This window comes from Budorcas taxicolor, chromosome 15, assembly GCF_023091745.1.
Source record: "Budorcas taxicolor isolate Tak-1 chromosome 15, Takin1.1, whole genome shotgun sequence".
NCBI classification, from domain to species: domain Eukaryota; kingdom Metazoa; phylum Chordata; class Mammalia; order Artiodactyla; family Bovidae; genus Budorcas; species Budorcas taxicolor.
Window position 1 is genome coordinate 46504738 of NC_068924.1, and position 14120 is coordinate 46518857.

Consider the following 14120-nt stretch of genomic DNA (forward strand, 5'->3'; position numbering starts at 1 on the left):
GGGTTCTGTGGCTTCATTAAACAAGTTTAGAAGTGTTGCAAATTGTTACTCTGAAAGAGTTTATTTTGTATACCTGTGTGTGTGGGTATAATTAAATGCATTATATATGCGGAATATCCAGTGTCCAACAGATAAATATATGCAGCCATCAAAAATGAGACTTTGCTTTTTTGCTTTTTGCCATAACATGGATGGATCAGGAGGATATTGTACTTAATATCTCAGACAAAGAAAGATGAAACATGTATGTTATAACTTTTATGTGGAATCTAAGAAATAAAAGAATAAATACAGCATAAGAGAAACAGACTCACAGATATAGAGAACAAACTACTGGCTATCATGACAAAAGAGATGAGGGGAGGGAGGGCAAGATAGGGGTAGGGATTAAGAGGTCCAAACTAGTATGTATAAAAAAATGATGCACAAAGATGTATTATGTAGCCCAGGAAATAGAGTCAAATTTTAATAACCTTGAGTGTATTCTATAAAAATATTTAATCAATATGCTGTACACCTGAAGCTAATATGGGCTTCCCAGTTGCCTCAGTGGTAAAGAATCAGCCTGCCAATGCAGGAGACACAGGAGATGTGAGTTCAATTTCTGGGTTGGGACAATAGCCTAGAGAAAGAAATGGCAACCCCCTCCAGCATTCTGGCCTGGGAAATACCATGGACAGAGAAGCCTAGCATGCTACAGTTCATCGGGTCACTGAGTCAGACACACTGAGCATGCTTCTATATTTCCTACAAAACTAATATACTATAAATCAACCATATTTTAATACAAAAAGAAAAAGCTAATCATTATACATCAATGTGTTCAATAAGATGGAGAATAATCATATGATCACTCCAATAGATGTAAGTTCATAATACTATAACTTTGAATGTTTACTATAAGAAAAAATACCTGAGCAATCCTGCAACAGAAAAAAAAAAATTAAACTTATTACATCATCACTTGAATACTCCCAAAATCATTTTATGAGGCCAATATCATATAGATACCAAAGCCAGGTAAAGACTACAATAAGGTAAACTGCGGGCAAATATTCTTAAAGAATATAAAAAAAGTCTCGAGAGTAAACTGAGGTATCTAAGATGGCGGAGGAATAGGACGTGAAGACCACTTTCTCCCTCACAAATTCCTCAAAAGAACATTTCAACACTGAGCAAACTCCACAAAACAACTTCTGTAGGCTGGCAGAGGACATCAGGCAACCAGAAAAGCAGACCATTGTTTTCAAAAACAGTATTGTAAATTAAAATAAAGGAAAAAAAATTATTACAAAAAAAAAGAATATAAAAAAAGTCTCAACAAAATGCTAGCAAACTCAACAGCATATGATTAACTTTTATTATTGCACAGATGTGCTTCTGCACTGGAATATAAGTCCATGTCTTTCACTTGACTGTAGAATGAGGTTTCTCTACCTGTAGTGGGTTTTACTGCCTGGAGAATCCCAGGGAAGGGGTAGCCTGGTGGGCTGCCGTCTGTGGGGTCACACAGAGTCGGACATGACTGACGTGACTTAGCAGCAGCAGCAGCAGCAGTGGGTTTTACTATACTCAGTCATGATTAAGAAACAAAAATATCCAGATCATTCCACATTGTGCACGAGGGCTATCCTAGCCAGTAAAGAAAGGCCAAAAAGGAAAAACAAAAACAAACAAACAAAAAAAGGGAGAAGTAAAATATTCTTCATACACAGTGAGATGGTGTATATCTAGATAATCCAAAATAATCTATTCAAAATTATTTAATAAACACGTTTATTAGGGACACTAACATATACAAGTTCACATACAAAACTCAGTTGCTTATATACCAACATTATTTAATTATTCTTCAAAAATATTTTTTCAGTATGATTTTGTGCATGACTTTGTGCTAAGATTTGAAAAATGTGAACAGGTCAGTCTCCCCAAAGGATTTAATTCTGAAAGTTTAAAAGGTCTCAGAGCTACAATATTCTCTGTTGTACTTATAAAAAATTATACTGGGAGTCCTAGACTATGATTTGAGACAAAATAATTCCTAAAGCAATTCCCAATTGCTGAGCCAGGGTCCTTAGGACCCAGGTATATCTGATTCCTAAGCTTTTTTTAATAGATAACTTAAATACATGTACATGGAAAATAACTTTTCCTCTGAGATGATAGTAGAACGAGATAGTAACAAGTTTTCCCAGTTCTTCAACTTCAGATAATATCATATACACATACCACACGCACCAAATAGAAAATAGAAATATTCCCTTCTCCATCTACCTCCTCATGGTCTCGATACAGGTCTTCCATTTGTCCTGCAAGCCCAGTCCATCACGTAGACATGAATATGACTTCATTTGTAGATATGTCTTCAATTTCTTGAAGAATTCCAGCAGCTTTCAGGGTAAGCAGATTTCTGAATTGAGGGTGCAGTTTGCTTTCTAAAGGTGTGGGTACTGATTATGATAATGAGAGGAGAAGAAAAAGAAGAGAGTTGTCAAATAGGATTATTCTCCTAAGTTTTGAAAGGGCATGATGGACCGTATTTTAAGTTTGCTTCTACATACTGGCTTGTATGCTCTGGTTTTTTTTATGCTTTTATACTTAAATCTTGTGGTTCATATTGAATAAGCCCTGTGAGGAGTATTCTAAAGAAGTGATACATGCCACTGGCTGTGAAAACGAAAAGCAGCATTTCTGTGAAAAAAATAATTTATACAATTGTGGGGAAAAGGAAAAGAGAAATGATGGCCTTATTTCATACGTTCTCTGTTTCTCATCTATTTTTTTCATTTTAGAGAATTGCCTCGATTTCACACCACACTTATGATATTTGAATTGTTTCTCAATTCGAAGGGGCCCTAGATTTCATCTACTCAGAATTTATCTTTTAAAAACTAAGGATATACAATTTTTGTAAAAGACACATATGAGGAAAGGAGAACCAATTTTTCCCAACCTTAAATTTTCAACAGAGATGTCGCTGAAGTGACAGGTGAGTTACCTCTTATATACACAGGAAATACTATAAATCTGAATATTGATAATTGTTATTCAAAGAGATTATTATTTTTTCCCCAATAGTCCTCTCTTTTGGACTTCCTCCCTTATCAAACTACTTGTACATTTTCCCCCCTAAGTCAGCACACTCCCTCCTGCTTCTTCAGACTTGTACATCCACTTTGTATACATTCTATGATCATCAATGTGTTCTTGTTTCTTCACAATACACTATCACAACAAATATTTTCCTTCTTACTACTCAGAACCATTTTGTCAGTCTTTATTTTTCCCACTGTTTTTTTTTTCCCCCCCTATGGATTTGAAAAATATATTGAGAATCTCCTTTGTACTATGAAAATTTAGTTTTAGAGATAGCACAGACTGAGAGATATTGATTCTATAATTCTCTGAGGTGGTGATCTGGATAGGAAATACAGTACGATGTTGTAAAGCAAAAGTGAAAGTCGTTCAGTCATGTCTGACTCTTCGCAACCCTGTGGACTGCAGTCCACCAGGCTCCTCTGTCCATGGGGATTCTCCAGGCAAGGGTACTGGAGTGGATAGCTATTTCCTTCTCCAAATATGTTCTAAAGGAAATGTCAATTGTGTTAGTTTACAGTGATGGATCCTCAGTTCTTATTGGATTAGGCTACGCAGTCCATTAGAAGAGATTATAATCCTAGAAAAATAATATTAATTTCTCATACATTATTATGCTTCCTATGATTCTTTCCTATCTATTTCTTTTGGTATAGACTCAAGAAATTAATGGATGGCCCTTTGATGGTTAGGGCTTCCCTGGTAGCTCAGAGGTTAAAGCATCTGCTGCAATGCAGGAGACCGAGGTTCGATCCCTGGGTTGGGAAGATTCCCCTGGAGAAGGAAATGGCAACCCACTCCAGTATTCTTGCCTGGAGAATCCCATGGATGGAGGAGACTGGTGGGCTACAGTCCACGGGGTCGCAAAGAGTTGGACACGATTGAGCGACTTCACTTCACTTGATGGTTAGAAAGAGTATTATTATTATTTTTTACTTTTAAGATCATTATATAATTTTGCTTAAAGAAAGCTTTTGGCACAGGGGATGATTTATAGTTTTCTGTATTTAGATTTCCTGAGAACCCAAAGCAGGAGATTTGAGCTAAAACTGGGTTAATAGCATTGTCAGTATACCCCCCTAGATTAGACTGGTTAACTCTGAAAATGAAGCCCACAAGAGCCATTGAAGAATGATAAGATTTCAGAATGGAATAGACATCTTTGATTAAGATGGTGACCAACTGAAAAACAAAATATTTAATCAATCCTTGATCATCCTATTGTTTAGTTAGAGGTCAACATCAGCCTAGAGAATGAACCATATGATCTTTTTAAAAGGCACATTCAGATCCAGCACATCAACTAGATTCAATCAGTTCATCTGGTCAATGTCTAATGCTTCAGGCATGATCCAATGAGAGTGTTCAGTTCAGTTCAGTTCAGTTGCTAAGTCGTGTCCAATTCTTTCCAACCCCATCGACTGCAGCATGCCAGGTCTTCCTGTCCATTAGCAACTCCCAGAGCTTACTCAAACTCATGTCCATCGAGTCAGTGATGCCATCCAACCATTTCATCCTCTGTCATCCCCTTCTCCTCCCACCTTCAATCTTTTCCAGCATCAGGGTCTTTTCCAGTGAGTCAGTTCTTTGCATCACATGACGAAGTATTGGAGTTTCAGCTTCAGCATCAGTCAGGATGCCATGATCTTAGTTTTCTGAATGTTGAGTTTTAAGCCAACTTTTTCACTCTCCTCTTTCACTTTCTTTGAGAGACTCTTTAGTTCTTCATCTTCTGCCACAATGGTGGTGTCATCTGCATATCTGAGATTATTGATATTTCTCCCCAAAATCTTGATTCTAGTGTGTACTTCATCCAGCCTGGCATTTTGCATGATGTACTCTGCATATAAGTTAAATAAGCAGGGTGACAATATGCAGCCTTGATGTACTCCTTTCCCGATTTGGAACCAGTCTGTTATTCCATGCCCAGTTCTAACTGTTACTTCTTGACCTGCATACAGATTTCTCAGGAGGCAGGTCAGGTTGTCTGGTATTCCCCTCTCTTTAAGAATTTTCCACAGTTTGTTGTGATCCACACAGTCGAAGGCTCTGGCATCATCAATAAAGCAGAGGTTTTTCTGGAACTCTCTTGCTTTTTCAATGATCCAATGGATGTTGGTAATTTGATCTGTGGTGCCTCTGCCTTTTCTAAATCCAGCTTGAACATCTGGAAGTTAACGGTTCATGTACTGTTGTAGCCTGGCTTGGAGAATTTTGAGCACTACTTTACTAGTGTGTGAGATGAGTGCAATTCAGTAGTAGTCTGAGCATTCTTTAGCATTGTCTTTCTTTGACATTGAAATGAAAACTGACCTTTTCCAGCCCTGTGGTCACTGCTGAGTATTCTAAATTTGCTGGCCCTTTTACAGCATCATCTTTTAGGATTTGAAATAGCTCAACTGGAATCCCATCACCTCCGCTAGCTTTGTTCATAGTTATGCTTCCTAAGGCCCACTTGACTTCGCATTCCAGAATGTCTGACTCTAGGTGATGGTGAATCACACCATCATGATTATCTGGGTCGTGAAGATATTTTCTGTATAGCTCTTCAGTGTATCGCCACCTGTTCTTAATATCTTCTGCTTCCGTTAGGTCCCTACCATTTCTACCCTTTATTGTGCCCATCTTTGTATGAAATAGTCCCTTGGTGTCTCTACTTTTCTTAAAGAGATCTCTAGTCTTTTCCATTCTATTGTTTTCCTCTATTTCTTTGCACTGATCACTGAGGAAGGATCAGAGTGTAATGTCACATAATGAGAATGCAACATAACATATTCAACATAAGAGAATGTACATGTGATTGATCTACAAAAAAACACAGATTATCAACTATGATAAAGGAAATCTTACTTGTCCACTCATTTCTGATCTTACTTTTTCTGCCTACAGAGCAATTATATAACCGGTGTACCATGAACTTCCAACAGCTAGTATGTTTTTTCTGAATGGCACTAGCCTCACTCCTATCTCATTCATCCTAAATGGCATCCCTGGCTTGGAAGAAGTGCATCTGTGGGTCTCCTTCCCTCTGTGTACCATGTATAGCATTGCAATCACAGGGAACTTTGGCCTTATGTATCTCATCTACTCTGAAGAAGCCTTACACAGACCAATGTACATCTTCCTAGCCCTTCTTTCCTTCACAGATGTTCTCATGTGCACCAGCACTCTTCCCAACACTCTCTGCATATTGTGGTTCAATCTCAAGGAGATTGATTTTAAGGCCTGCCTGGCCCAGATGTTCTTTGTGCACACCTTCACAGGGATGGAGTCTGGGGTGCTCATGCTCATGGCCCTGGACCGCTACGTGGCCATCTGTTACCCCTTGCGCTATGCTACTATTCTCACTAATTCGGTCATTGCCAAGGCTGGGCTCCTTACCTTTCTTAGAGGTGTAATGCTTGTTATCCCTTTCACTTTCCTCACCAAACGCCTGCCATACTGCAGGGGCAATGTCATACTACATACCTACTGTGACCACATGTCTGTGGCCAAGATATCCTGTGGCAATGTTAAGGTCAATGCCATCTATGGTTTGATGGTTGCCCTCCTGATTGGGGGCTTTGACATCCTGTGCATCACAGTCTCCTACACCATGATCCTCCGGGCAGTGGTCAGCCTGTCCTCAGCAGAGGCTCGGCAGAAGGCCTTCAGCACCTGCACTGCACACATCTTTGCCATCGTCATTACCTATGTCCCAGCCTTCTTCACCTTCTTTACACATCGTTTTGGGGGACGCTCCATTCCTCCACACATACATATTATTATGGCTAATCTCTATCTACTCATGCCTCCTACAATGAATCCTATTGTGTATGGGATAAAAACCAAGCAGATACGAACATGTATCACTAGATTCTTGCTTAAAGGAGAGGACAATCCTTCTCATAACATTTAATTAGAGTCTTCTGAGAAGTTCTCTTAGTCAGCCCGAGGTCAATGGGGATGCCATTTTTTAATCAATGGGGAGTTCTCAAAATGAAAGCAAATATCTGGTCATGGGAAATATTTGTTGTGATTTTTATCTTTAAACTTCTCTTAAAAGGATAACACTATGTGCATGTAAGCAAAGACCCTTTCTTCTAAAATTTCATGTTCTCTAAAGCCTCTTTTATTCACAGGAGACTTCAAAGTTCAATTTATCTAATTTCATAGACTGACATTTTGCTCCTGAATGACAATCCACAAAACTTTGAGTTACTGTGTTGGATCATAAGAATTGGACCTAAACTTTTAAAAAATTTAAGTCCCTAGCAAATGTAAGGTGTATTCATCAATGCCTATGCTTTTATTTACCTCATCATTCTCCTTCCAACACCATTTAGAGTTTATTCTTATTTTCCAATCCTTCTCTGATGTTTTCTTGACTAAGTTTGTCAGCTGTGTATCCAGCAATGCATATGTATATTCACTAGAAAACTTATAAAAGGTGTAAGGTGCGTATTCAATACCTAGAAGCTATGTCCACTAACATCCAGCTGAATAAATAAATAACTGTGGTTTGTTCAAACAAAACATCAAGTGAAAGAAACAAAATCATACATATTTATGATTTTATTTATATAAAATTCACCAGCAGGCAAAATTCATTTGTGGTGTTAGAAATCAAGATGATATTTAACTTAGAGAACAAGGGTATAGGTAATGATTGGATAGGATATGAGAGGGTGATTCTGAGGTGCCGTCAAGGCTTTAGCTCTTGACCTAAATGGTAATTATGATGACTTGGTGGATTTTCATGAAGTTGTACACTTATGGTGTATGCTCTTTTTTTGCACACTTTTTATGTTTTAATAAAACACATATTTAAAACAATATGTCTTGATTGTATTCACCCATCTCCCTAAACTGTGAAACATTTTCTTCCTTGCCTCCTATGCTGTCTATGGCTTACTTATTTTTTCTCTCAGAAGTGTGTTAAATTTAGTGCAAATATACGTACTTTTATACAAATCATATCAAACAACATAATCAAGATAATCATAAGAAACAAAAGTTAAAACTTTTGTCTTGAACACACTTTATTTTAACTCATAACCACATCTTCATTTCCTTTTTCTTGACTGGGATAGAAGAAGGAGGAGAAGGGGACAATAGAGGTTAAGATAGTTGGATGGCATTACCGATTCGATGGACATGAATTTGAGCAAGCTTGGGGAGCTGGTGATGGACAGGGAAGCCTGCCATGATGGAGTCCATGGGGTCGCAAAAAGTTGGACATGACTGAGAGACTGAACTGAACTGACTGGGATAATCTCATATAAATAATTAAAGAAATTGACTTGAGTTAACTTGTTTAAATTAGTGTGTAAGTCACTGAGAATTTACTTGTCCTTTAAAAAATTGTTTCTCTGAACTATAAGTGGCATAAGGCATTGTATAAGTTGAAAGTATATGACATGTATTACTAAAACTCCAGGATTTATTTATCTATTTGTTCCACGTTCATACTCTTAAGCAACATTAACCCAAATCCCCCATACCCAAACTCTGGTAACCACCATTCTACTATCAGTTTTCATGAATCTGGCTTTTTCCGATGTCACATGTAAGTGATACCAAACAGTAATTATCTTTCTGTAGCTAACTAATCTCATCTAGCATAATTCCTTCAAGATTCATCTATCTTGTCACAAGTGACCAGATCTCTTTCTTTCTCATAGCAGAAAAATATTCTGTTGTGAGTATATATAAATTGAAGTGATCAATGAGAAATACCTGTGATCCTGAAATATTTTTAAAATTACATATACATGAAGGTAAAGAGACACAAAATCCTAATAGCATGCATTTTCTTACTGTTGATAGTATGTACTACTTAAAAATGTTTTTATTGCTGCATTTTTCTCCTTTTAAATTGAGTATAATGTTTTAGAATTCAGAATAAAAACAACTAAGCACATTATAAAATCACACACATATATATTTTGATTTATTTTTAATCGCCTTAGGTAAGAATTTCCAACCTGTCATCCTAAACGCTGGATATTTGTACCACAGGAATTACTTTCTGGACTTTTCTCATTCTGGAACCAGCTCCTTGGGGTTTATTTTTTCCAAATATCTGAAACTTTGTATCATGCCCTCCCTTAGGGTTCTATGGTCTTTGGGGATTTAAGCCCTGTTTCACATTGAGACTTGGGAGTCCTAAGGATGTGAGATTAAACCTGTTTCCCATGGGAAGTCTGCCAGACTAAGCACTTCAGATCTATGGTCTATAAGGCGAAACCAGGGTGCTACCATCATGTACACTCCTGAGCCCTCTCCTTGGCATGAGCACCTTTCACATTCCTTTTAGTCTGGATCTACCGTGTGGGTAAGGTAATGCCTTTCAGATTCTAGGCTTATGACAAAACATTGTCTTGTTTCATTCTACTGTGTCATCACAGGCATAGAGGGCTTTGCCCTACAGAGTAGGTTATTTGGTTATTTCTTGGTCAGGGAAAACTTCGGAAGAACATAATCCACCTTCAAAGGAGAGATAGTACTAACAAGAAATGTGTGCTCTTTTGTGGGTAGGAGAAAGACTAGACTCTCTCAAAACCTTTAGAGTAGAGAGAATCCTTTTTTTAAAAAATTCACATTTATAAACTATGGCATAATGGCAGAGACAGAGAATTAGACACTAGTAACTCTAAGATGACTTATATCAGGAAAGATAAACAGGTACATACCTTTCCCTTGAAGTCACTAGCTCAAGCTTCCCCATCACCTTTCCTTTCTTCAGTTCAGTCATACAACTTGCAGTCATCCAATCTGATTTCAATTTGCTTATTTTTTAAAATCCAGGTGCTATCTTCATTCATGGGTAAAACAGGGAGTAGATTTGGCCCATGTATTAAAACAGCACACAGGTCAGTAAAGATATATGATAAACATAAAAGAACTTCTGGTACAGGTCTGCAGGTTATCATCATCTTGAAAAAGGGGGTAAAACATGAGGGTAGGAGAGAAAAAGAACGGTGACTTTATTTCTTTCTTTCCTTCTTTTTACTTTATTTTACTTTACAATACTGTATTGGTTTTGCCATACATCAACATGAATCCGCCAAAGGTGTACATGGTTACTTTCAAGTAAAGAATCTGTTTTGAATAAAGAAAGGGGTTGTATTTCATCAGCATTTAGTATAGAGAGCACAAAATTCTGTATCTTTTGGCAAATTTTAAACATATTGGATCTTGGCTAGATAGATTGGTTATCATTGCATTCAGTTCAGTTCAGTTCAGTTGCTCAGTTGTGGCCGACTTTTTGCGACCCCATGAATCGCAGCACGCCAGGCCTCCCTGTCCATCGCCAGCTCCTGGAGTTCACTCAGACTCACGTCCATTGAGTCGGTGATGCGATCCAACCATCTCATCCTCTGTTGTCCCCTTCTCCTCCTGCCCCCAATCCCTCCCAGCATCAGAGTCTTTTCCAATGAGTCAACTCTTCGCATGAGGTGGCCAAAGTACTGGAGTTTCAGCTTCAGCATCATTCCCTCCAAAGAAATCCTTCAGAATTGACTGGTTGGATCTCCTTGCAGTCCAAGGGACTCTCAAGAGTCTTCTCCAGCACCACAGTTCAAAATCATCAATTCTTCGGCGCTCAGCCTTCTTCACAGTCCAACTCTTACATCCATACATGACCACTGGAAAAACTAGCCTTGACTAGATGGACATTTGTTGGCAAAGTAATGTCTCTGCTTTTCAATATGCTATCTAAGTTGGTCATAACTTTTCTTCCAAGGAGTAAGCGTCTTTTAATTTCATGGCTGCAATGACCATCTGCAGTGATTTTGGAGCCCAAAAATCTAAAGTCTGACACTGTTTCCACTGTTTCCCCATCTATTTCCCATGAAATGATGGGACCAGATGCCATGGTCTTTGTTTTCTGAATGTTGAGCTTTAAGCCAACTTTTTCACTCTCCTCTTTCATTTTCAAGAGGCTGTTTAGTTCCTCTTCCTTTATGCCATAAGGATGGTGTCATCTGCATATCTGAGGTTATTGATATTTCTCCTGGCAATCTTGATTCCAGCTTGTGCTTCTTCCAGCCCAGCATTTCTCATGATACACTCTGCATATAAGTTAAAAAAGCGGTTGACAATATACAGCCTTGATGTACTCCTTTTTCTATTTGGAACCAGTCTGTTGTTCCATGTCCAGTTCTAACTGTTGCTTCCTGACCTGCATACAGGTTTCTCAAGAAGCAGGTTAGGTGGTCTGGTATTTCCATCTCTTTCAGAATTTTCCGCAGTTTATTGTGATCCACAGAGTCAAAGGCTTTAGCATAGTCAATAAAGCAGAAATAGATGTTTTTCTGGAACTCTCTTGCTTTTTCGATGATCCAGCGGATGTTGGCAATTTTATCTCTGGTTCCTCTGCCTTGTTTAAAACCAGTTTGAACATCTGGAAGTTCACGGATCACGTATTGCTGAAGCCTGACTTGGAGAATTTTGAGCATTACTTTATTAGTGTGAGATGAGTGCAATTGTGTGGTACTTTGAGCATTCTTTGGCATTGCCTTTCTTTGGGCTTGGAATGAAAACTGACCTTTTCCAGTTCTAAGGAATCTAATTAAATTCAAAGATGAATTTAAATAATAAACAAGTAAATATATTTAAATAGGTAAATAGTACTGCTGCTCCTTTTTTCTGTAGACATAGGTGAATACTTGAGTTGGTATACAAATTGGCTGTTTATGCACAAGGTAAACCTAAAATAGCCAGAGAAGGCACAGAGTACCCTTACGCTAAATGCTGAGGGGTGCATTGTCTAGCACTTGGTGGATGCTTAATGAAATTTCTAAAAAATTTAACAAATGGAAGTGTTTAATTTAAATTCCACACACTTGAAATATTCAGTGTCAATGATAGCATTGTGTATCACTAAAAAAGTAAATTTGATACTTCAAGAAAAACATTTAGAATAAGAATAACAAAAACTGAAACTATCTCAGAGAACCTAGAACTTTCTTTTCTGGATTCAGCTTTTTCTTGACATTCCTCTGCAAAGGATCATGGAAAGGATTCTTCATATGCCTGCCAGAATTTTAGTCTGTGTCTCAGAATCTAAATTCCTAAAAATCGCTATCCTGGGCCATCTCTAGAGAAACAGCATAAAGGTTTTTTAAAAACTGAAAAGCATGCCTTCTTAGGTCCTAAGCAGTACCTGATTCATTCTGATTTTCAGGGGATGGGCGCTGAGGTCAAACAGTAATCTGAATATGCCTTTTTTCCATTATAAACAGCCAGAGGCAGCAATGGGTACTGCATACTATTTTAAACAAATGGCTGCCTAGTGCAGGATGAGGCAACAGGAGAAGCAGCAATAACATTAGTCCCTGTACTTTCCATCAGGTCCTGCAGGCTTAGACTTCTGGATCAGGTAATGGCATGTATTATCATCAAGAAGGGAAAGTGAGGTGGTATTGTATAGCACAACACGATGCGGAATGCTTTTTGTAGTACTGTGTGCTGCATTGCCTCTTTCACTGAAAAAAAGCTCAGTGCAAGCTCAAAAATACACTTTGAGGTGGATCTCTCTTCCTGTGATTTAGTCATTGTACTTCCAATACTTTTCTCTATTCTGTCTCCTTAGTACTTCCCTAGAATCATAGGCAAAAATAAGGAAGTGGGAGAGATTCTGGGTAAGTCTGAATAGTATTTGTAAACAATTTACCTTCACCTTTGAAAGAGAAAGTATGTATAATCCCACAATCATCCCACAACACAGTCCTCTTGTTCTTTGCATAGAAGATGACTGGGATGCTGGGCAAGGAGAAATTTTAAGAAGCAGGAGATGTAGAGTTTCCTAGTTTGAAACACGGAGGCTCATATTCCTCCAGAGAAAACAAGCCAATAAACAAACACGAAAACAAATAAATGAGAAAATAAATCATTGATCCACAACTTGTTAGCTTTCGTAAAGGATTTGTTTTAGTGAAACAGACGTGAAGTCTGAGATAGAAAAACCTAGATTTCACTTTGAATTAATCACTATTATGTTTCAGTTCAGTTCAGTTGCTCAGTCGTGTCTGACTCTTTCTGACCCCATAGACTGCAGCATGCCAGGTCTCCCTGTCTATCACCAACTCGCAGAATTCACCCAAACTCATGACCATTGAGTCAGTGATGCCATCCAATCATCTCATCCTCTGTTGTCCCCTCTTCTCCTGCCTTCAATCTTTCCCAGCATCAGGGTCTTTTCAAATGAGTCAGTTCTTTGCATCAGGTGGCCAAAGTATTGGAGTTTCAGCTTCAGCATCAGTCTTTCCAATGAACGCTCAGGACTGATCTCCTTTAGGAGGGACTAGTTGGATCTCCTTGCAGTCCAAGGGACTCTCAAGAGTCTTCTCCAAGACCACAGTTCAAAAGCATCAATTCTTTGGCCCTCAGCCTTCTTCACAGTCCAGCTCTCACTGACTATTGGAAAAACCATAGCTTTGACTAGACTGACCTTTGTTGGCAAAGTAATGTCTCTGCTTTTTAATATGCTCTCTAGGTTGGTCATAACTTTCCTTCCAAGGAGCAAGAGTCTTTTAATTTCATGGCTGCAATCACCATCTGCAGTGATTTTGGAGCCCCCCAAAATATAGTCAGCCACTGTTTCCACTGTTTCCCCATCTATTTGCCATGAAGTGATGAGACCAGATGTCATGATCTTAGTTTTCTGAATGTTGAGCTTTAAGCCAACTTTTCACTCTCCTCTTTCACTTTCATTAACAGGCCCTTTAGTTCTTCTTCACTTTGTGTCATAAGGATATCTGCATATCTAAGGTTATTGATATTTATCCCAGCAATCTTAATTCCAGTTTGTGCTTCATCCAGACCAGCGTTTCTCATGAGGCAAGCAAATTAAACATCCTGACCCTGTTCTTGGGTCAGGGAATTTAATGACAGTAACTTACCCTGGACTCTGGGATGGCTGGTTCTTTTTGAAGCAAGTGACATTCTGTCTCAGTAATCAAAGAAGATGTATCAGGAAAGCTATATGGTGGATAGGTTTTCAAGTAAGGGAAGTAAATTGAACAAAGTCAACATAGGCT

The 14120-nt window shown here is 38.3% G+C and overlaps 1 protein-coding gene across 1 annotated transcript; it reads left to right on the forward strand.

The window, feature by feature from the left end:
* Nucleotides 1-6028: 6028 nt before the first annotated feature.
* Nucleotides 6029-6994, forward strand: LOC128060394 (olfactory receptor 52N1). Its single transcript, XM_052652795.1, has one exon. It carries the CDS (start codon nucleotides 6029-6031, stop codon nucleotides 6992-6994), a length of 966 nt encoding a protein of 321 aa, XP_052508755.1.
* The last annotated feature ends 7126 nt before the right edge of the window (nucleotides 6995-14120 follow it).

Bases quoted from the DNA above. Each gene is read 5' to 3' on its own strand.
- LOC128060394 (XM_052652795.1), top strand. From the start codon at position 6,029: ATGTTTTTTCTGAATGGCACTAGCCTCACTCCTATCTCATTCATCCTA.